We start from the raw sequence: 24,516 nt of genomic DNA, 5'->3' as shown, positions 1-24,516 counted from the left end.
CTGCAGTAGAGGTGTGTCCCTGTTATGAATTCAGAAGCGGCATCATGATAGGGCGATGACTCCGTCCGCGCGACGGGGGCAACTGCGAATTCCTGTTCCCATGAGCAACTCAGTGCAGCGAGGAGTGAACACTTTCTTAAGGTCGGTCCTCACGAAGTGCTGCATGCATTTTTCGTGAATTGGAAGCCTTCCTGAAGTAAGCACATTACCGCAAAAATCGTTTTGTTGGTGACGATGAAAACTATTGTTGTCCCCGAAATAGGTGTGGGGCGAGGAAAGGGGGTATAAGGTGCAATGAGGAGAGAGTAGGTGGGCCTTCGCGGTCGCACTAGATCACCGCGAACCCTTAGGCACCAGCGACATCTGTGGCCTAGCGCCCTAGGCACATTTGAGCGGGTGAGCTGCGCATCGCACCTTCACACCGCTCCAAAAGTCGAGTTCCGCTCTATGGTGGCATGGGTTTGTTGGCGACCGTTGTATAGGTTGAACAAAGTCAGAATTGAGGTGGCCTTGTTAGCGGCTATTAGATGGTCCCTCGCTTGGGTGAATTAAAATTGTCTTGAGTATGCAGTTTTAATGAAAATGATTTTACATATTGCGTATGTAACCTGCACGTGCTCTGAGATTGTGTTGACTCTTATTTGTAAAGATGTTACCACGTTTCATTGCAGGCCGATGAAACTGCCCCGGAACACCTCCTGGAAAAGTGTATGGTAACATGCAGAGATCCCAAAAGGCCAAACTATGTGGCTGTCCACGACGCTCCCGATGGCATGCTGTGCACGGCAGGGAGGCGTAAGGTGGGCGATCCCAGATTTTAATGATGAGAATGCGAAGTACGAACGAATATAAAGGACAGCAGGGAAGTAACAGCAAAGAAATGCTAGGAAATGAGGAGCTCGCTCTGATATACATAGGAATGCAGCCAGCAGCCGGTAACAGCAAATAAAGCCCAAGGAATTGTTTTCTGTTGATCGATGTGAAATAATAATGTAACCGTGCAGAACATTTCTTAGAAAGTAGAAGAAAAAGCATGTGTGCGCTCTAAATTGAAACAGTTTTGCCGGCGATTTCATAATTATTTTACGTCAATCAAAAATAAAAACAAAAGTACCTAGGTTTTCCTTAGTGTCGGTGGCAATTAGCTCCATTCGTATGTAACAAAGTAGGTGAGACGAGGGTACTCGAAAAATAGTTTATTGAAACAGTACGTCCAGAGTAGGAGAACCGCGTATGCGTAGAAACTTTCCATTCATAAGCAGCCTGATTTTTGAAACTTCAAGGGGCGATGACAGTGTTGTTCGGTGTATTGCCGTTTTATACTTCTGTGAATATATTGTTATGAAGCGGCAAGCCGATGAAGACAGGAGACAGAACATGACCGATGACGATGGTAGATGACGTTTAATGAATGTTCGCTGGCCTAGCGCGAGCGTTCCTGCCCGCGCCACTGCCCGCTTCTTCTTCCTTGTCGTCTGTAACATGACCCGGGGCCACCGAGCGATCGTCCCGATCGTGGACGAGGAAGTTTAGCGATGTTAATGATTTTATGGCATGATGATGGGCGTGTCTGGATGCTTGAAGAAGAAGAGGAAGAAGGAGGAATAGAACGGCTTGCCGGTACGATGTCTGATGCGTGGGTGATCCACCTTCCTTGGAGCTGTCAACCATCCGTCACCAGAGTCCATGGGACCGATGGCTCGAGGTCACGTCGGGCAGTTTGGGCGGGGGGTTGCGTGTTCGTGTCCATCGGTTCCTTCGGGTCATTCGGGTCCTTCATCTCGGTTCTGATTGGTCTGTTCTCCTTGTCTTCAGGTCCGGGCTGGGGGCTGGGCGGTGGTAGTTGTTCAGGTCTGGGCTTTAAGGGCTGGGGTGAAGCTGCTCGGCGATGCCCCTGAGCCCTCGGTGATGGTCCCGGCTTGAAGATGGCGTCGATGCTCCAAGGCGAGGATGGGGATGCCGTACGCCGCACCCCAACCGAATGTTATGAAGCGGCAAGCCGATGAAGACAGAAGACAGAACATGACCGATGACGATGGTAGATGACGTTTAATGAATGTTCGCTGGCCTAGCGCGAGCGTTCCTGCCCGCGCCACTTCCCGCTTCTTCTTCCTTGTCGTCTGTAACAATATATACAAGTATGTGATTCTACTGGCACTATTTTAGTGCCTAGCGCGAGGCGCATATGAAAAAAAAAAAGAAAACGCGATAGAAATCGGAATCGGGAAACTCCTGCCACCGAGAGCGACCGCCATTTTGAAATGCTCCTGTGACGTCACAAGAGAATACACGACTCCCCGTCTTCCCCGGCACGCGTGCCGGGGGCGGGAAAGAGGTCGCCCATTTCCGATGGAAAATAAAAGTTGTGCAACCAATCAACAAACGGCGGAGCGTCGTCTGCAATGCAGGCTGCAGTATCAAAGGACAGTCCTCTTTTTCTTTCGTGGACGATTGACTCAGTGCTCATCCCTCACGCAGAATGCTTGATGAAAATGTTACTAAACAAAAACTATATGGAGTAAGGTATGTTTTTTTCGGCATAGTTAAGACGCCATCACTGTCATTGGGCTGCGCGGTTAAGTTCCTTATATAGCTTATCGACGCACTGATCTCTTGCATTACACCGGCGATAACGCCAGTACGACCACGCCCATCGCCGTAGTGTGAGCTTCTTGGCCCCGCGACGCCAACGGAACTGATCAGCGGACGGTCGCCGGATCTATTTTGGTCAGATATCAGGCCGAGCGATAACTTGACGCCCGATCGGTTAAAGCTTGATTAGCTGCGCTTATCTGCAGCTTAACCGTATTGGGAAAAGGAAAACAAGCAGCTACACTTTATATGTTCCCACTTCTCATCAACAATCGACTTGGCCAGAAATGTCAGTCGGCTACGAACTGCCGGCCTATTCCGCTACGAATAGGCCTGTAGCGTGAGTACGCGCACTTCCAGTCTAGAGTTTCTAGAGAGAGCTTTAGCGGTTGCATTGTGGTTCTGGCAGTAGGGACCCCAAATTGACGACTGCTTACATCACAAAGCGCGTGCACATTGAGCGGGAAGCGTCCCTGTATGACGAGCAATACTGAGGGCAGCCGGCAGCTGTCGGCGCCGCTTGTGGGTACCGGGTGTAGGTAAGGGACGTAGCATCTTCAGCGCTTCTTGCAGCGCTGTTGTAGTTGGTAAACAAATGAGGGGGCAGCTGGTGTGAAAAGAGAATATTTTTGGTATTGCTATCTCAGCTTGCATTTTATGCCGTGTGGACAACCAGCACACATCCAGTTATACAAAAGCTATGTAAACAAACGCTGCGGGCGCAGTCGTAATCCGCTAATCGGCGCATTCCTGCGGCAGTTCAGTGCTCACACACTGGATACATTTCACTAAGTGGTGTATGTTTATTGTATACTACCGATTACTCTTAAACCGAAAAGAGAATAGTACAGGGTGCGTTTCAACCAAAATAGAACCAAGTTTTAAATACTGCAATGGCAGCCGTGATAAGTTGGACTTCAGGCTATTGATGTAGGCCATTCATCGGAAATTGTTTCTATTCAGAAGTGACGTGACAACTTCAGGCACTTACTGGTCAGTCATATCATGATTCGGCGCTTTACAAAGCAGTGCAAAGCACAGATATTGTACAAATATTACGTACTGAGTCTAGCCATGCACCACAGTCATTGTGCACCGTACAGTCACTCAGTGTTTTTAAAGAGCAATGAAACGTTTCGAATTCTCACACACCAGCCATCTTAAGCGTCTTTGCCGATTTTTTTTTTTCCAATTTCCTGATTCACTTTGCAATAAACTATTTGTCACGTATATAATTTCTTGCAGGTGTGCTTGAATGGGGAGTGCACAAGATTAAAACAGAAACCGACTTGGACATTTGGCGAAGATGTGAAGGAATCGGCTCTGAAAGATTCTTAAAAGTGCTTTCTAGACTCACAAATAAGGCAGTAGTTAATAACCATCGCAATCATGGTCACTCTGAAAGTTCTGGCTCTTTAGATGGAGTGTACAAGCTTTGAACATAATCATCATTCTGGCCAGGGAATTAAACATAGGAATAAAGACCAATTTTATTTTAGAGTCACACTCGAGTTCTGCATCGGTTGTCTTTTTGCTTGCATAAGTACTATATAATTAACATTCTGCTTTGAAATAGGCTAATGCGAACAAGATTACGATGATGCTTTGAATACATTTGCTATAGTCGCATAAAAACGTCAGATACCTGCGAAAGCTGAGCTTTGTAGTCACCCATCGGATACGTGTGAGCGGTGAGCAATACGTCTTGCTTGGCGTGTTTTGTACGAAGTGAAAGCGCCTATCGCATCGTCTGCGCAGAATTCCTCTTCGGTGCGTATAGTTGAATACAGCAATCTACTCAGGGTGGTCTTTCACTCCGGGCCCCTTTTCCGAAACATTTTTCCGTATGCGACGAAGCTAAGCGGACAAACGCCTTGTGGACGAAGGCTTGTCGACAATTTATGAAGTCGAATGGAACACAACGCATATTAGCTCGTCATTTTTCAACAAGGCTTTAAATTCGTTGCTAGTTGAGAAAAGGTGTGGGAGTGTGTTGAAAAGTTAAGTTGCCTCGAACTTTCGTATTTAACGCCGATTGTTTCCAATAGCAGGTAATGGCTGCTACTAAAGATCAGGTACACCTGTATAATTGCAACCCAAGCCTTGCCACTAACAGCTAAAAATTCGTCTGATATGAATTTTGTTTACCACATAAATAATAGGAATAATATAGTTACGAGCCGGCAAGCCAATGAACAAAAAGAACGGAGAACAGAGACAGGATTTCTGATGACCATGAGGTGATTTTAATGAATCGCGGTGGGACTAGCACCAGCGCTCCTGCCCGCACCACTGCCTGCTTCTTCCTCGGTCGTAACACTACCCGGGGCGTATTGCCGTTCCCCGATAACTCCAGCAACGGAAGTGCCGGGTGCGTCACTAAAATGAAACACAACCTTACGTTTTGTTCGGGCATATAGCGCAGTACGGAAACTGAAGTGCTGTAATAATAATATAGTTTTCTGGAATAAAATTACTTACAGTGAAGAGCTTAATACATCGGTGGCGTTCGTCGCGCCATCAATGCTACGTTGAATAAATTAACTCGAATATCGGTGCGGCGTAATTTCGATAAAAGAGTTTAAACCGTGTTAAACGGCGATTGTTGCTGAGAGGTGGCTGAAAGCAATCTAAAGGTAACATACACTCAGTGAAGGCAGGGATTGATTACGGTGAAGGTAATTGTACAATGTAACCGTTGTCATACAGTCACATCCTGGCTGTGTGCGCGGCTGGTTTTACTGATATTAAAAAGAAAAAAAAAAACATCGCATTATGCAACCTAAAGTGGAAACCACTCCAGGAAATATGTTCGTAATTTATTTGAACATTGTGATTTAAAAAAAAAAGAAATTAAAAATTGCACATACAGAAATCGAACACATGTTTGAGAATCAGGTACGTGTTGTTAATCTATTGCGTCACAGAAGCTTTTTTTTTTTCCGATATGGTATTTATTACACGTGGTTATGTACAGAAAATGTTATGTACATAGACTATTTAAAAAGCACTCAGCCGTTGCTGAGCTGCACAACAGAAAACACAACTAAAAGGCAGGCAACGATAAACACCGTGTCAAAAGCGGAAACCAATCAGGTTGAAAGTGATTGTCATCATAAATGTCCTTCAGTTGCACCATCATTCTGCTAAAATGGAGTCTAGATGGAACAACGGGTTCAGCGTTGCGATCCAACATGCGTGTCTTCCACAAGCTATGAAGTCCAATAAGTAAAAACATGTCATATGGTTTGTAATCAGACTGTGTAACAGCAAGATACCGCACACTGTACGAATTTAGAACAAAGTCTTTTTTTAGAATTCTTTGCAGCCCGTGCCAAAAGAGAATTGCGTCTTTGCAATTAATGAAACAGTGCTCAATTGTTTCAGGCACATCACACAAACGGCAGTTTACAGAAGATACAAAAATATTTTTTCCTAGGGAGCCATGTGTTAACAGATAGAGCTTCGGTATGTAATTTAAAGAAAAATTTTTTCCTGCAAGGAGAAATCTGAGAGTTATGCTAATACATTTGTCCGCTATCGGCTCTGAATTTTCGTAGGGCTCAGGCCTGCAACATGTTTTTGGTGACAAAAATTTATTACGTGCTTCAGGTCCTCCACTGTGCTAGACATTACATCCAGCGTGTTCACCGAATATTTGCGACTTTTATTTGGTCATCAAATTCTGAACCGATTCGACGTGATAGCCTATTAAGACCTATTTGTGCTGGGGGCTCGGCTTAGTGCCTCTGTATGTAAGGCAGTTAGTTTCCCGTTTCTTATTTTTTCGTGATTGTTCACATCCGATTATTAGAGCATTCCTACAAGTTAATTTCATGAATCTGCGTCCGGACTTAGTGGTTTCTTCAGATTTTACTGATCGCCCACAGTTACTAGGAGGTATGCAGGAAGTTTTTACTTTGGTGAGGTTTCTCACAGTACGATTCTCAAATGAATACTTGTATTCTGTTTCGCGCAAGATACTATACAAGGAATTGATAGCAATGCTTTTTCCGCCACCACTGTATCGTTCTTTATACTTTGGTCGTAAGGGCCATGATGTGTTAAAGAGGGTGCGTAAAATTGCGCCACAGAAGCGACACGAAGTGCGGGCTTTAAATATGCTCTTATTCGTTTTGATTCAACGTACTGAAGATGGCGCGACGGACGCAACTGTAATAATCAGAGGATTAATGCAAGCAGTTTTAATCCAGCAAATTATTTTATTGCGCATGCATTTTAGTTTATGTGCTGCATTGTATACTGAACAAAACATATAGCTTTATTGACTTCCATTTTGTTGTGTTTTATTTTTTAGTGACGCACCCGGAACTTCCGTTGCTAGAGTTTTCGGGGAATGCCAATACGCAACGGCGATTGTGTGTTGATTCCCTTTTTCAAGGCAGATGCAGCGGGCAGGCTTTGCGCATTTGCGCGGGAGCACGCGCTCGCCTGTTGGAATTCTGGTCAGTTCGCGAACTCCCCCTTAAAATTCCGTAACCCGGACCTGAAGCTCCAGCTTCCACCCGGACTACCCCGACGTGAAGAAACTTTGCTGTGCCGCCTGTAGGTTTGTGTAGCGTTCACAAACTCTTATTCGTTTGTGATAGGCATGACAAATAGCCGTGCATGTGCAACCTGTGGCTGCGACGAGACTATAGGCCACATTTGTTGAGAGTGCCCCGCATAAAGTGCGGAAAGACAGTGTCTTTGCCGTGTGCTGGAGCGTCTAGATGAATGCCCACTGACTGATATCAAAAATCTAGGTCCCTGGCCGCGGCGATCGTCGGCGGTGAAGGCCTCCCAGGCACTGCTCCGCTTCATGAAAACCACGGGCCTGATCGATAGGCTGGGAGTTTGCTGTTATATGACGTGATGTGTCTGTGGCGTGATGTGATGTGACGTTATAAAGCTTTGATATGACTATACTGACTTCACCCATCCCTCTCTTACCCACCACTTATATCCACTCTCCCCCTTCCCGCAGTGCAGGGTAGCAAACCGGTTTATTTTTTTACCGGTTAACCTCCTTGCCTTTCGTCCTCCTCATCTTCCTCCTTCGAGTCACTCGAGATGTGAACAAAAGTTATTCAGCCATAACTTCAAAAGTGCGGCGCGATCGTAATTCTCAAAACATTATGGCTACCACTAATGGTCACACGCAACTGTATAATTGCAACAAGGTGGCTATCTATATTAGTTAAAGGGTGGCTATTTGATTTTCGTTCAGCGCCTTACTTTTTAAGGTACCTTTTTAAGGTATCTCCCAAATGGCATCATAAAGGTTTCCTTCCCATGTCTAGTAAATTCTAATTCGCAGTATCATCGCTTTGAGCTGCGCCATTTAGGCAATGCTTTACGATGCCGCCTAAAATAACAACATTTTAAAGTCCAAATGACACCACAAAGAGAATGATGGCACTCAAAATCTGGCAACGCATCCAGTGCGAGCACATTGGCGGAGCACGCTACGCGGCATTTAACGAAAGTATAGCTGTCAGGGTGCTACATGGAACCAGGTTGAAAAGCCTTAAACATAGTAAATGTTCACCCGATCTATAAATATGAGCTCCACTGCGACGGGAGGCTATGAATTCACGTAGCGCTAACTGAATACTGTGAAAATGCTGTGAATACCGTGAATTCTCTATTCTCGAATTCTCCAACAGAATTCAAGGAAAGCTACTGCTTACCCTATTCAATCATCTATTTCCGAATTAATAGAAAGCCTAGCAACGAATTCGCTTCATTTTAAATGATATAAAATATCTACTCTTTCATCCATCAAGGGAATCGGTACTCGATTCGCAGTTAAATGTTTTGGAATATTCGCACGCCCCTACACAAATAGTAATTCTCTATTGCTTCTTATTCACAACAAAAGTTGTCAAGCCAAGAATAACGTTCTCAACCTCTCCTTGCGTTCTCAAAGGAAAATATTCTGCCTGCTCACTGTTCAGGGTGACAGGGAAAGTGTTATCTTGTTGTTTTCAAATCGTCTGTATTCTCCTTTGAACTGCGAGCAGGTAGAAATGAACTCATTGGAATAAAATAAGCGGAATGAGGGTTAGAATATATTTTAGCTGTATTATTTGGATGTAAAATATAGTTTTCAATCGCAGAACATGTTGGGTAAGAAACGGTATTTTATTTTGCAGGAAGATATTAAGTACTTAATTATCAACAAGCAGGCAGCTTCGCGTACACTAAGATTACAATAAAGTTCAATGCAAAAATATAAAGAGGAGCAGATACCAACCATCATATTTATGTTCCTGACATGCTCCAGGTAAATTGGTCATGTTTGTAAGCAGTATACATATGCAGCACTGGCAGTGTATAACATGTTTATGCAACAGTAACACTCTCACTTGATAGGCGAATATCTACATAGGACAGGTAGTAACCGCAGATCCGGACCGTGAAAGTGAGATAGCTAGAAGTATAAGATTGTGGTGGAGCGCATTTGGCAAGTACCCGCCGATTACGACCAGCAGTGTTTATTATCGCTCAAAGGAAATATATATATATATAACTGTTGTATGTTACCTGTACTCACCTATAGGGCTGAAATGTGGAGGCTAAAGAAAAAGGCTCTACATATGCTGAGGACAACTCAGAGAGCTATGGAACGCAAAATAGTAGGTGTAACTTTAAGAGATAGGTAGCGTGCTACTGGGTCAGAGAAATAACTCGAAGTAATGGCATTCTAGTGAAAATCGAGAAGAAATGAGCAGGGCATATAGTGCGAAGAGAGGATCATTGATGGTCGAGAAGGGTAAAAAATTGGATACTAAGGGAAGGAAAATGTAGCAGGGGGCGGCAGAAAGTCAGATGGGCGGATGAGGTTAAGAATCTCACAAGTATCAAGTACATGCAGCTAGCACAGAACCGGGCTTATTGGAGGAATATGGGAGAGACCTTCGCCCTACAGTGGGTACAGTTCGGCTGTTGATAGTGAGCTTCTATGGAAATTTCGTGCCACTGGCTCAAACACGAAATTATGTGGCAAATCTATTTACTTTGCTGTTCAGATTTTGCGGGTATTGCTGTGACTTGGTGAATAGCATACATTGCGTCATAGGTTGTTTTCACAACGCAGTTACTGAGCGCAAAAATGTTAAAACTTGAAAAATTTGGAGAAAAAAAAAAAGCTTTTGGAGAATATATCGCGCTTCTCTCTAGCGGACTCGGCTATAATTGCAATTTATAAAAAACTCCATGGAATGTAATGGCTCTTGTCAGAAGACTGCAGCTGCTTAGTACTTTACGCCTACTTGTTTCAGTATTTCGTCAAGCATTTCAGCAAGAAGCGCAGAATCCTTGTGTGTCATCGCCGGACTTTCAAGGAGACCTGAAAGACAAAGAGAAACATAAAAGCAGAAGTAAACGTGCGCTACGACACTTTTTATGCGCATTGTGCGCAAAAGAAATAACCAAAATTAACTGTTTTGTTTTGAATATAATTTTTAAAGCAACGTGCGAAGGTTTGTCATGCATATTTTTTGGCTTTACATGTTCGCTTGGTTGAGTATATTTCGCAGGTTTCAAAAACGCATTTAGTGTCACCTCTCAAGGAAGCTATCTTCCTGATAGAGAATTTCTAGGGAAAACTGCAAGTTCATGAACGATGCAATTATTTACCCGTTAACTTGGAGAGTCAAGAGAGGGGAAGATATGTACTCAATGTTTTATTAGCAGCAAATTTAGTGCAAGAGATCCATCACTGATGACAGTAAATGAAACTCTCATACTGAACCGTTGGCTACCTGTGCAAATATAAGGACGATGAAGGGGGAAAACACCACGTGGATATATTTATTGACCGAAATTGGTGATTGGGTGCAAAACCAAAGTCAAACTGAAACCGTAAACGATGCCCTGAGCCACATAACTGACTTTACAAACGAAGTAGAGAATGAAGTGGGGTAGGGAGAAATATCTGGCGATATGCTAAAATTAGACAACTTGCTGTGATCAGATATTGCACAGGGCTCATCACCTAAAGCTCTATTACGGCTAATCGCAGCAGCTTCACTGTACAATAACGAACAGTAGATAATATATGAAAATAACAACCTTTAATAAAGTTATTACTCTAGCATACGATCACCCACTAGCCTCGGTGTACGCTGGCTGCTCACAAGCGCCTCTTTCTGGAAACTGCGCTTTGATGTTGGCTATTGTTCAGGTCTTGCTAACTTTCATAACGAACGAAGTGAGGAAGCTTTTGCGCGATAAAGCTAGAAGTTTGTAAAGTTCATAGGTGTTCTATGGAAGGGCCATTCTGATAAGAATGACATAGTAGTACTGATGCGTAAATGTTTGAAAATTAACGCACATCTAGTTTGGAAGTTTTTCTGAATTTATGGATCTTTGCTTTTGTTTGTGTGCACCTGGTATGATACCTTGTTGCTATCGGTGCAAATTAAGCAACGTCGTGCTTTTCTCCAAGGGAAACACATGTTTTAGTTGCATATTTTTATAATTTGGACAATCCTACGTGAATTCGAGATAACCTTGCAGTATATGTAGATTATAGAAGGCTAAAAGTTTGGAATAACTAAGAAAATACACAAATGAAATAAAGAAAGTTAGTCTATTGATTTATCAACAGCTGGTAGGATGGTAAATGCACTTCCTCAGATGAGATCTTCAGTGAGTGAATGGCGAATGTGTTCTACAAAACATTTGGTAAAATGCATCTTGGGCTCACATTTATCTTTTCACGCATCCTTTCTGTCATCATTTGCAAGGCTGGCATTGATACCATAGTAGGGAAACGTATAAAGTTTCCCAAAAATGAACTGATGGATGGATGGATATGGTTTGGTTAAAGCTGGCAAAATGGAGGGCTTTTATTTGCATGATACTTACGTTTGGGTTTCGTCATCGACAAAAAAAAAATAAATAAAAGGTGTCATTGCAGACTTCCCATAAATGATTGTTCAGAACAAATCCTCCTATAATGCTGCTATTCAACTGTAAAACTTAACTTGCAATCATGAATAACGGCCAGTTACAAACATGGCAGCTGCCAAATACTGCTCAGAACGTAACTATTACCAGTTGTAAGTATATTGCGGTTTCAGAATTGCCCAACAATTAGTCCAAAAATTAAAGCATTTCACGTTGAATTCTGTATGTAGGCTCAGTAAAGGATAGTTGCTTAGTTCAAGAGTGAGTTCATCAGAGCCTTGTTGCTTGTCACATGTCTAGCTTTCATGAAAATGTGGAATATTAACGCTATATTTATAAATATGTTGTTAAGGTGAAATAGGAATGTGGGTGCTTATTTTGCAGTGCTATGGCAGCGAGACAAGATCAGGCCTACAAGCTCCCCAAAAAACCAACTCCCCTGCCTCCTCTTCTGCCATCCAATCCTTCATCGTCGTCAGTAGCGTGACAATATTTAACTGAATTGTCCAGTCTATTGACGCATACAAAAATGCATATTTGAAATTTTGTACTTTGTTCGCAATTAGTAGTTAACACTGTCGTAGAAACCCAACGGCGAATGTTTGGTCATTGCAAAAACGTAAATACTAAAGCTCTACGATCCTCCTGAGGGTTCATAGGCCGAGGACCCGCACATCGATTGTTTTAGTAGAATTTCATGATATGCAAAATAACTGCGCTCATAAACAACTCTACGATGAAAAATGTGTCTGCCTATAACTTCCAGGCATGGAATATCGTGTGCAGGCTCTTCTAGGAACTAGCTTTCTCTGGTTTCAAAATTACATGCGGGTAGTACTGGGCAGGTGCTACTCGTTTGGCCTAGGTTGCAGATATAGCACTGCTCTTTTAGTTTATGTTGTTTATATATGCATTTACTTCAACGAAAAAATTCCTGCATAGCTTTATTGCGACAAAAAGAGAAAGTGCTGCCAGGAACCATACTTCATAAGGATTGTTTCCAATTCATGATCTATTGATCTTTCTGGAATAGGTTATTATTGCCTGAAATATCCGCAGCTTTAAAGCGTCCGCTGGTACCTACCGAACCATTGGCTCGGCTGCATGACGCTGCCAATATAGTTCGCCGATACCAGCGGCGAGCGGCGATGGCTGTCGCCGACGGCGGTTCTAGTTCGCTTACGGCCGCTGGATGCTTTTATCTGATATACTGCCGTCATGCTTGATACCCTATGAAATGGAAAATGACAGCTTATGAGATACGGCCCCATGGGTGTAACCTCCTCGAGAATTTTAGACGGCGTTGGTCTTTTCATTTTATAAATTTGCGCGTACACGCAAAGCGGAGGCACTATACGTTTACCTTCACGCAGACAGCGCCGAACTTCTTCGGCTTCGTACCGCATAGCGGCTGTGTTCGGAAAGTTGTGCGGCACGCTGGTAGGCGGAAGCTTCATCTCATATTTTCCTGCTGGAGTCTCCACACATGTGGTGGCGTGAAACGGAGGATGCAGCTGTGGGGAGAGGTGAGTGTTTAGAAACGAAGCCCAATCAAAATGGCTTCGACATGCGCTCTGCAGTATGCTCACTGCTCGCATTTATTGAGTCGTGCTGACTCGCAAAGTCGGCACTTCCCAGGCACAGCCTGTCCATGCGGTTTTAGATGTCAATGCAGCAGGTTTTGCATCAACTCATTCAAGATTACCACAGTATTTTAAATTTGGTTTTCTCCTATCTATGAAGACGCAGAAGAATCTCGGCAGCGCAAAATAATTAGCTGAAGTTACTGCACTGCTTGCAATAGCAGACTTATGCATTATACATCGCATCTGCACATTACACATGTCAATCGGTGGGCGCTGTTATAACGACGAGTTATCAGTCGTTAAAATAGACACCTCAATGTCATAGCAACACACATAGGTGTCTAGCGTTTCGCCGAATTTGTGTGGTGACAATTCAGTGGGTTCCCATAGTGCACGTATAAGCTCTTTGGATCCTTGATATGCGGTTCTCTCACCAAGATGGTGCCTTTCGTGCCGATGATCTCGCCTCTGCACGGTAACTTCACGATGCCCGACAGAGCAAACGTGGCTAGACGGCCTCCACTGAACTCCATTACCACAGCGACTGCCTGGTCAACGCCTGAAAAAAAAAAAAAGGGGGGGGGGGGAGATAATGAAGAGTCGTTCAGAAAAGTGCACTGTTAATTATTTGAAGACAGATACAGCGTTCACCTTACTTTTTCATCTCTAATTTATGTATAAAAACACTTAAAGATCTGCGCTTTCTTTTCTCTTATTGTGCATATTTAGGCACCTTTCATAATTGATGATATTTGCGTATTGTCGGGTGTTGCTGCTTGCGATATTGGTAAGGCTAATGCTTAGCGCTCGTTTTTTTCTCTTGGCATCTTCATGAATTGGGAAGTTCATAGCTTCCAGACATTCCTCTTCTTAGACCCCGCCTGTTTCCGAAGTACCAAAGGGTGCTCTAGTCGCAGCTGTTCGTTTCTAAATACCTACCTTCTGTGATCCTTACTAATGTGCGAATACAAGCTAATTACTGCGTAATCTACCATCCTATCGTTAACATTAACGCCTTTTTTGCTAATGCAAGATGGACTAAAATACAGTAGAGACTTGTACATGGCGAAGCATCATATGAGCGCGACTTAGGTTGCAACTGTGAGGTTCTAATAATTACTTGCCACATTGTACACCGAGGACAATATAGCTTGCGTTTAATGCACCGCTATAAGGCTGAATATCTTTACGCAATCAGAAAATATGTCAGCCTCGGCATGGTCTAGAATGTTTACAAAACTAGTGAGGGCAAACATTTGTAGAAAGGAAGGCCGACCTGCTTAAAAAACTTAGCTTCATTTTCAGTGTACTGGACCCAATTCAGGTCGCTGTGAAAGTGGGCTTTCTTGAGGCGGCCCTCGATGAGTTCGACGCGAGTATCTGTTCTTGCTGGCATTGCTGCAGAGACCACAACGCACAAATAAAGACTTCGCCGCATAGCAGCATCGCCGTACGACCAGCAATACGCTAGGCCGATGACTTTAATCAGGGCCATCGTTTAGTAAACTATTCGCGCTTTTAGTGATGATTTAGCGCTTTTGTTATCCATCGATATCAGCAGAACTACGATACCGTTCAGCGCACCAAGCGCTGCGCCACCCGGCCATGCCATTTTATCATGAGATCCTGCTTATAATTCGGTAAATAAAACGCCCGCAGAACAGAAAAGAGCATACTTGTATTGGACCATGTGCAGTCGTCCGGTTGTAAACCGAAATTTCAGTGGCCTAGACAAATGTGCGGAGACACAGCGAGCAATGAGCGAGCGAGGAGTAGCGGACCGGGCTCACCTAGAGGGCTGCTTGCTCTATTCCACAATGGAAGAGTTTTACTTAGTTGTAACGAGATATATCAGCTGCTGAATCTTCTAAGGGCTCTTTCAAAAAGAATACCTATACCTTTTCGCGCTCTGGAACCAGTGCTTCGGCTGGGTTTTCCTTGACGTTCGTAGACCGCCATTAATGAGTTAAACCAGTGAAAACCATGTCCGCTCACGCTCAATCGGGTTCTAAACTAGGTTCAGATTATGCTAGGCTAACCTGGCACAGCCGTAGAGAATAACCAAGGATCTAGTATGGCCGTGCTTAGGCGAGCTACGCCGTAAGCTTTTTTCCCACCAATGATTCATGATAACTATTCTATGCCTTTTTTAAACTTGGGTAATTTCGTCATGACATGCCGTTTAGGGGAATTCAACACATGGTGACAAATGCAAACAAGAGCAGACTGTATGCCTCTAGAAATAACCTTGTACAGAAAGACTTAAATTCTTATTATTTTGCTTCATAAAGGCCAGTGCTATATTGTAAACAAGTGAAACTAAACACCAAGGTGTATTAAACACATGCTTGGCGAGTCCCTCTACATACGCAATCGGAATGAATGTTGCCCTTAGTGCAGTCTCACTGGGCTATAACAGGGACTATTTCCATTCTGGGCAATGCTTCCGTCCCTTCCCAAGCTTTTCTGAAAGACGCCACGAAGCTTAAATTTTAAGCTATAGCTTCGAGTCACATCTTGCTTATAGGCACTTACAAATGCTGTCCACAGCAGCTTTCAAGAAACTTCAGACACGGGACGCTGCCACTTTAGCATTAAAACGCCATGGAATTCATTCGTTATCAAACTGAAAGAAGCATGCTGTTCACTTGCCGCATTTATGCTCAAGCTTCAACCAAAAAGGCAACACATACAGACCCCTCCCCAAACACACACCGTCTGGCGCAAGTTCACCGTACGCGCTGATCTTCAATGGTCTTTCTCCACCGAACACTTGCAGGACGAGGTTGGCAGTGTAGTTTCCCAGCGTGAGGAGCACAGACCCTCCATACTCCTTTAGGAAGACACGGCTCAAGCTGCCCATCGAGTAGCCAAAGGTTGAGTGCACGTAGCGCACATCCCCAATGACACCTTTCTTGATAGCTTCTTCCATGTGCTTGTACGATGGCAGGAAACGACTCCACAAAGCCTGCGTTATCATGTTGTACATAATTGTTGTACACCTTTTGTACACAATTTGTCGAAGTTCCAGCCTCCCCTCCCGTCCTCTCTTCCAAAAGAGGTGGCCGGGAGTTGGGGGGGGGGGGGGGTGCTGTTCTAAGCCGCGTAATAGGGCTGATTTAGCACTTCTGGAAGCCCTACACCCATCGCAAACGGCAGCCCCAAAACATTTTACTTTCAAGAAATTTGGAGCACTTGGTATTCATTACGAGCCAGACGCTTAATATAAAAACCATTTAGTTCTAAACTTTAGGCAAACTTGTAAAGGCAATGCTTCTCGCCTGTCTCCTTTTCGCCGTCAAATTTTAATAAAAATGCCACCTGGTGCTGAAGCCGGATGCGTCACTGTTACGAAATTACAGCTTTAAATCAGGACCACCTATGACAGGTACATCTACAAACCTGTCCATCACCCTTCAATTGCTTCTAATTACAGATCTGGACGAATACTGTGTCAGTAAAACAAAAAAAAAATGTTGCCGGCAATGTTGACGTTTGCCCAGCAGAGGAGTACGAATTTGCCACCCAGAAGTTCAGATTTCAAAATCTTCCCTCCGGTCGATTTAAGCTCGAGACGTCCGGAATGAAAACGATGGTTTACGGGAGCGTTGGAGGGAACGGCGCTGTAGCATAGAATTTGATATCCATGGAAAAAAAAATCTGCTGACAAACACATTTAACTTGCGAAATTGATGTGTGCATGGTGGCAGCCCTTATTGAGCATAGAGAAATTGTAAATTTAAGACGATGGTCTTTTGCGGTCAGAACTCTGCTCTCTGTCGACAATGACTAACTTATAATGGCCGCCAGTGGCCCATAAGCTTCCAAAGCTTTTAGACAAAATCACTGGCACATGACTCCCTCACACACCTCCATGAGGAAAAGCTTCTTTTCCTTGGCCAGCCGGCAGATGTCCTCCGTGTCCCGCCGGTTCATGGTGAGGGGTTTTTCGCAGAGGATATGCTTGCCATGTTCCAGCAGCATCTTCATCGTAGGGTAGTGGTCAGGGTGGAGCGAGCCCACGTACGCAACATCTGTACGAAACAGGTTGCCGCGGAACAAGGTCTAGAGAGATGCACAAATGAATGCAGGCACATCTATGGAAAATATTTATATTTTTCTACGCATTAAAACATGATTCTCGTTGCCTGCATCGCTAAGTATCGTGGGTTCAGCTATCGCGGCAGGCCAGGTTACGAATAATCACATCCGAGTCCTTACCTTCCTGCCTATCGCGACAGGCTACTACCATGTTTCGATACCTGTCGTCAAGTCGCCTTCAGCATGGTGTTTGCATTTTAAAACGTGCTGTGGGTTTCCTTGAGGTGCTTTTTGTCTTCTCAGCCATTTATAAGATGTGATGAAGAAAGGTCAAGGGTCCAGAAAAAGGTCAAAGTGATTTACTGAGCACTAGAGAGCATTTTCCACAAACACATCTTAGTTTTCAAGTCCAACTCTCGCTTCTTTAACTCTCATGAAATACGAGCAGATGGACAGTAGTCACCTTTTGTTGCAAGTTGCGTCAGCGTCTTGTTGCAATTGGCGTTCTAAGTATATGCGCGCGTTTACTGGAGTGAACTTGCCTTACAAGGGCTTAAAATTTCTTTTCTTACGCATAAAGTAACCTCCTTCCGGAAATATCACGTCTGAAGCAAATAGGCGACAGACAATCCCAATAATTCTTTACACATGAGTAAAACCCTGCAGAACATACGAATGTTGTCAATGTGGACGTTAGATATGGTAATATATTATGTTGAACAAGACATTTTGATATGGTAGTGTGAACAGACGTTCTCAAAGATTGAATTCTTTGGCACCATTACGGACAGCGCTAGCAAACGCAGGTGACGGCAAAACGCTACGTCTGTCCATTATAGGCAACATTTTACCTCTCCTCACACGACTGTATCTTCTTTTCTGTTTTAAAAAGAGAACAACCATTTATTCATGGCTCACCTTGTACAAAGCCAACTCATATACTGATCAGGATTCTTAACGAACAGGACGACGTCATGTGACCAGCCAGCAGCACTTATTATTAAATGTTCGCCTAATACATGCACCCAACTTATGTGGAGGCATAACTGATTGATCGTTTCTGACGTATCGACTTCAACCTCTGCCCATCTGATGTACTTGAACGCCAGAAAAATGTTCCTCGGGGGCTGTGTGCGATGGAGGACGTTTCAAAACAGCTCCGAAAAACAGAACTCATATGTACGCGGTAACGGTCCGGTACGTAATAATGTGCGCGCGCGATTTTTGATCATGTGTGCAACCCTCTGTCAATGCTTAATTATATGAAGTAGCCTTGCAGATGAATTACCAGGCTGAGTATTTCAGTTGTCAAAGACTGCTGTTTCGCTGTTCTGATTTCAGCAACCTGTTCTCTTTTTCTTACCAACGTCTGGGTCCCGCGCCAGCTCTTCATACGCCGGATAAACTTTGGGGATGCGGTGCAGTTCGGCGAACTTCTTGGCATTCTCGAAGTCCCTTCCAGCCACAGCCACAACCTGAAAGAGGTTAATAAGCAGTTGTAGTGCGGCTGGACGCACACCTCCGAGTTTCTCCTTAGAAACTCTGTTGGAAAACTGCCATTTGACAAACATATTGCATGCCACCTTATGTATAGTGAAATTGCGTCATATGACTGCTTAGAAAAATGTCATTACTGAGTATGCTTTCACGTGCCTGACTGGCCGCTTAGGGCGTAGAAGTTGAAATTCGATGATTTTAGTGTCCGAGGTAAATAATGCGTTTGCCGCTCAGATCGAACTTGATGAGAAAGGAAACAGTTCCGAACGAGGAGTATAGAAATTAGGCGGAAAATAAGACTCGTAGTCGGTATTTCCCCACAGCTCAACGGCGTCAGCGTAGCTTGCAAATTGAAGCCAATTGTCATGAGTTTGTGCCCAGCTAAATTACGTTGGCCACAAAAAATCATGTTGATAACAACAGTATGGATCACGGAGTTATGTACACTACAGCGTAATGCGAGCAGCGGAACTCTCTTTTTTTTTTTTTTTTTCGCATTCCTGTCGAATTATGCAGTAACCGAAAACTCTGCTCAGCTACCTGAAGGAAATAGGGACGTGAGAAATGAGGAGCAAGTGAGTAGGACACTGCTGCCAGACTAGAATTACGGGGTCTGTATGTACACAGGAGCGAGAGAACTTATGAAGTCGACAGGTGGTATGGCGTACAAGTCTGTTTTTTTTCGGTGGAGGAGCGCAGAAAGTCTGGGATGACGTTTCTTGCGTCGATGGTAATTGGTACATACGCTCTTTCGTAGAGACCAATGTTAACGAAACGTTAAAGAAAGGTGAAAAACTGTGATATTTAGCACACTGTCCTCCGACATACAGATTTGTGTTATTAACGGCAAGTGAAATGTGCTACAATCTGCAGTAATCATAGTTGTAGCAAACGACGGCTTCTGTCACCTTAATCCTTTGATTGTTTGAAACATTCGCATAAACTGTGCATCCGCGATGACAATATTTGACGAATGTATATGCATGGTTATGAGCTTAATTCTGCATTTCTGATCTCGTCTCCTAGTAGGCTTCACGAAATCCACCTTCCCTTCCCACGGCTGCAGTGTACTACTCGCAATGAAGACACCTGGAATTGATATTCAGTAATGGATGGAAACAATATAGCAGGTTTCGAGAGTCATTCTCAGCACCTCTGATCTTAATTGGATCAGCTTGCCCAGGCCACGTGAACAGTGGCTTAGGGCTATATGAGCTTCAGCAGAGCGAGAGTTAGTGTTGAGAAGTGAAAACATTTATTTAGAACAAAAATTAGGCGTCCAAAAGTTCAAAAGCTTGTTACATCAAGATGAAATAGTCACGGCCAGCGTGAATGATGGTGTTTATGCGTGACTGTAGGCAGCGTTATTAGACTCATTCCTCAAGAGCATCGAAAAATGGCGGCGTCGCTTATCTACCATTCCCCGCCATGTGCTAGCAAGCACACATTCGGGCAACTACAGCCGTTGTCTGCTGTTACAAGGCGACGAAACCAAAAACAGCGACAAATTAAAAATATATTCAGGTGAAGCAAGGCAGCATTGTTTAGTGAGTTTGTTCTGGGGGTAACTGAATGTGCACGCAAGGAGTGCCATACCCCAGCCGCCCTGACACCCGACGGAGTGCCAAAAGAGCGTTGAGTTTATCTATAGGCAATGGACATTCGGACTGAGTAGCATGGCGCGACATCGAAAGAAAGCTCGAAAGAAGAAAGAAGAAAAAAAGAAAGCTCGGGCAGCGACTGGCGGCGACTACTTTTTAGGTGTTTCAATTGTCACTTGTTTTATTTTGAAGAGGCAATTTAAATATGAAGCGCGCTTTTTTGAAGCAGACCTCACGTATGAACTGACCGATCGGTGATGTACGGCTCATCGGGAAACAGCAAAATGCACGATCAACGCGTAGCTGCACCTCCTCCTATTAAAGCCAGCATTAGGTGACTGGCAGTTCTGGCTATTTTTAGGGAGTGTTAGCGCGCGGCTAGCACGGCCAGCGCCGTGAACGCGTGTCAGTTGTTATCGCATAGCGACGCGGCATAATTCGATGTTTCAACGGTATGGTATCCGAACATCTGCATATGCACGGCCATCTGTTCGCATTTCAAACAGTGATTTTGACTGAAACATGTATCTCAATGATGCCTAAACTGTGTTTCTCCTGAGTAGGAAGCTCTGGTATGGTACTAATGAGTTGATGACGCCTATTCAGCACATTTATAGCACGAAAATTCTAGGACACTTTGACGACACCACAACTCTCGACGTCTTGAGACTGACTGCCGTACAAAACAAAACATTGCACGAGTTTAACGTAGTTAAACTGATCGAGTAGCACTGGCGGAAGCATTTCCTCAAAGATGAAAGTTGATGTAGACGACGACATGCAATGAAGAGCGCTAGAGTTGATACTCTGTACGTGGGATAATCGGCTGCGGAGATAGCTGCTGGACTTCGTCCGCTACCCACGAGACATTCCTGGGTTAGAATCCGCTCAGTTCGGACAGCTTCTTAAACCGTGTGCTCTGTGTGCAGAGGCTTCACGCAAAATTCATGGTTGGATTTGACTGTGGTGATTATTGTGCACTAAAAATATTAACATCATTAGCTGTCCTGCTATTCATACTAGACACGAAATTTTGATCACGAACCAACCGAGTCTATCGCGTTTATGCTGATATAGAAAATGTTCATCGTGGGATTTTTGGACATAAAAAAGAAGAAGCAGCTGCTAAATAACCTCTGGCTCAGGCGAAATAAAATATTCCAAGCAGGCGCTCAGCTGATTCCAGCGGTTATAATAATTTTCTTTCACGCTTCCAGAACTGAAGATATTTTCACCTTTGAGAAGACGAGTGATATCCTTTGGGACAAGATCTGTAATTATCTTTTAGTAGATAAAATAGCTATGCTCTTTTAAACAAGGTGAAGTAAGCTGGTATACTGAGAAAATGTTCGTAAACTAATTCTTTTTTTTTTTTCGAAATTTCCCAGAGTACCCCAAAACTTTACCAGCTGTTAATTTAGAGCAGGTACAACGGACTCAATAGCATGCTTCAGGTAAAATCTGGTTTTCCAGCAGACAGTCTTCCCCGCGTGAGAAACCCAAAACCCAAGCCTCGGCAGCTCTGGAGGGCCAAACCCCTGTCTTTCTGGGAAGCCCGACGCCGCTTAGGGGTAAAGGCCCCTCTCCTTGCATCCCTGCAGCGCAGTTGCGTGGGTCAAGACCGCAGTGCCCTTCCGCCCTCCTTTGGCCGGCGTGCACTCTTTTTATCCTTCGGCGTTCTCCACGACGCATTCTAGCTGCGTCGTCCCTATTCTAGTCGGTATTTTGTCACCCTTGTTCAGTTTCACGCCAGTAACATTTATGATTCTTCCCAAGTGAAATGCATAGCCCTGCCGACTGCTCCACCTGCCTACGTAAAAACAATTACTGCTATTTTTTAAGAATGCGCTAATGCGCAAAAAGGGGGATAAAATCGGAAACCTGCGAAGAAGGTTGTATTTACTTTTCCAAGCTTTCACGATATGTTGTAGTTCACTTGGTGTCTTCATTAGACAATAGAATACCTGACGAGAACTGCAGATAGCGCCGAGGGACGACTTTTTCTTTTTTATTACGTTTCAGCTCATTTGATCATTTTTTTATTTGTTTGTAAGCACTGTTAGTGTAGAATACTTTTTTATCTTTTTATCTTCACGTTAAGTACACCCATAACCAAAAGCGACGAACATTCGAAACAAACGGACTCCGATGTCCTTGACTTCATGTATCTGAAATGCAACGCGAGGAAGTTGCACGACGACACAAGAATGATACACCACTTCAGCTTTATCGCATATCGTACTTTGTTATTTCCTGCTACTTGAAGCCGATGTGAAATGGACTAAATCTACACTGCTTGTACTCTAGCAGCCAGGCGTAGCAATGCAACTAAAACAGGTGTGGGCCGATACCCAACGAGGGATCGTTTTCCTTTTGATTTCTTGCTCTTATAAGTAGCTAGCCCTTCTAGAACACGCACAGAATGGAAGTACCAGGGGCAAACAGAAATCAACCAGGATTCAATTAGCGAAACCTGATAGATTGATATAACCCGAGTCGAAGAAACTACAGAAAATTTTCTAACAAAGTAAATCTATTGTGAGAACAGATAGTTCTGTAGTAACGTCAGAAATCTCTGTAGTTGCAGCAGAAGAGTACGACACTACTACAGGAAACTGATATGCTTCGAAAGTTCTACGGAATATTGTGTAGTATTCTTGACATGGCTTTGCAGTTTCTTTCTACTGAATTTCATTTATTGAGCACATGCACTATTGAACACATGTATTTTACCTTTCCGCCTGACCTTTTACACTAGGCTGGAGAATTTTGTGTTCAAAAATGTCTCTATTTGCAGATTCATTTGGTGTAAAGGCTACTCTGCCCATACTAAACTCACCTGGTGTTCTTCGCGCGGCATGTTGTTGATACAGTCGGCGAAATCGTTGGAAATGCGGCCGGCAGCCACTATTCCCCATCGAGTCGGAGCCATGGTGAACGGCACGAAGCTTGGCTTCGGAAATCTGTTAGAGCACGGCCGCACGCTCCCACACCGTCGACAAAAGGGACGCTACTATAAGCGCAGATAAGAGTCGGCGGCTTGTTTATGTCACGTTGCTTCCGGAAAGCCGGCCAGTTGTTGCTAGTGCGAGCCCGTTGCCAGCGTTTCGCTCTCCCCCATTTCCCCTCCCCCCTCTCCCTTCTCTCTCTCTGGTGTGGAAGCAGAGTGCGACAAGGTAAACACGCCGGTGAGTCCGTTCTTGGCAGCTGTTGCAGGTATTTTGCTTCTGCAGATCCCACCCACTGCCGTCACGGCCACCCTCCCCCCTAGTCGGGAGTTCCATCGGCGGCGCTCGTCCCGCTCGAAGCGGTGGCCCTGAGAGGAGTTGTGCAGGCAGTGGCACTAATTTCCGTTTGCTCATGTAGATTTAAAATAGCAGGCTCGGCATCAGCCTATTGTCAAACCGGCATTTCCTCGTTCAGGTTTCTCACTCACAATGCACTGTGATACGACCCCGGGAATGTTGTTTTGGAACGCAGGCCAACTGATGTTCACTTCCGCAACAGCTTTCTTTCGGAACGCCTATGTCAGTGGAAAAAGGCTGCCTTTTTGTGTGCGGGAATACTGTTGCTAATCGAATGCTCTGCATTTGCAAGTCGCAAGATCCTGGGTTAGTGCACCGCCTGTTCGCCGTTTGCGTTGAGGGAAATCTCTCTACGTCGGTTTTCAAAAAACTCTCACCAAAGGGTGCTGCACTGACGCAGCGTTCTTTTGACGCTAGCGGTTTTATACATTTCGTATGAAGCGTGTCGTAATACTGACCTATATGTGTCAACGCAACACTACGTTTGATCAAAATCACTCTTTGGGCCAGTTGGTTCATACTAGCTCATAAAAAGACCAGCGCAAAACACGGGGACAAAGGAACAGAAAACGACAGGATGGGCGCTCGTCCTGTCGTTTTCTGTTGCTTTGTCGCCGTGTTTTGCGGTGGTATTGTTATGAGCAACACTACGCTGTTAATTTTGATCAACCTGGATATTTTACATTAGCCGAATTGTTCGTGCTTGCGTGATTGCGCAGCTACTAGGGCCAAGTTCAAGCCTGTGAAATCGTGCTCAGCATCTAATAGCTATATGCTGTGACACCCTGTTTTGTCCCTAGGACGCTGAGTTGGGCGAGTTGGTCGAAGTTCATTTTGGATGGGAAAACAGTGCAGAAGGACGAAGGACAGAGTAACAAGAGCACACAGACGAGCGCTCACTCGCAACTAAATTTTTTTTTATTCAGAAAGCAAAAACATGTATATATAGCATCACATGTTGCGAGTCAGCGCTCG

The 24,516-nt window shown here is 44.3% G+C and overlaps 2 protein-coding genes across 2 annotated transcripts in view; one reads left to right on the top strand and one right to left on the bottom strand.

Annotated features, from left to right (window-relative positions):
• The window catches only part of LOC146185318 (A disintegrin and metalloproteinase with thrombospondin motifs like), a 33,686-nt gene extending 29,756 nt beyond the window's left edge, over nt 1-3,930 (top strand). Inside the window, exons 9-10 of the mRNA XM_084607800.1 lie at nt 672-800; nt 3,838-3,930. Coding sequence (XP_084463926.1) covers nt 672-800; nt 3,838-3,930 — 222 coding nt within the window. The remainder of the gene's footprint in view (nt 1-671; nt 801-3,837) is intronic.
• Nucleotides 3,931-9,727: 5,797 nt separating this feature from the next.
• Nucleotides 9,728-23,289, bottom strand: LOC146185317 (trans-1,2-dihydrobenzene-1,2-diol dehydrogenase-like). The gene is made up of 7 exons (XM_084605507.1): nt 23,076-23,289; nt 18,502-18,613; nt 16,968-17,131; nt 15,813-16,065; nt 13,532-13,656; nt 12,875-13,025; nt 9,728-9,946 (listed from the first exon to the last, which is right to left on the bottom strand). The coding sequence occupies exons 1-7, from the start codon at nt 23,166-23,168 to the stop codon at nt 9,852-9,854; spliced, it is 993 nt and encodes a 330-aa protein (XP_084461633.1). The 5' UTR covers nt 23,169-23,289; the 3' UTR covers nt 9,728-9,851.
• Nucleotides 23,290-24,516: the final 1,227 nt, after the last annotated feature.

The sequence above is a fragment of the Amblyomma maculatum genome, chromosome 6 (assembly GCF_055883805.1).
Source record: "Amblyomma maculatum isolate TAMU_Amacu chromosome 6, ASM5588380v1, whole genome shotgun sequence".
In the NCBI taxonomy this organism is placed as follows: domain Eukaryota; kingdom Metazoa; phylum Arthropoda; class Arachnida; order Ixodida; family Ixodidae; genus Amblyomma; species Amblyomma maculatum.
Note: the sequence above shows the minus strand (reverse complement) of the source record. Positions and strands in the feature narration are given on the sequence as shown.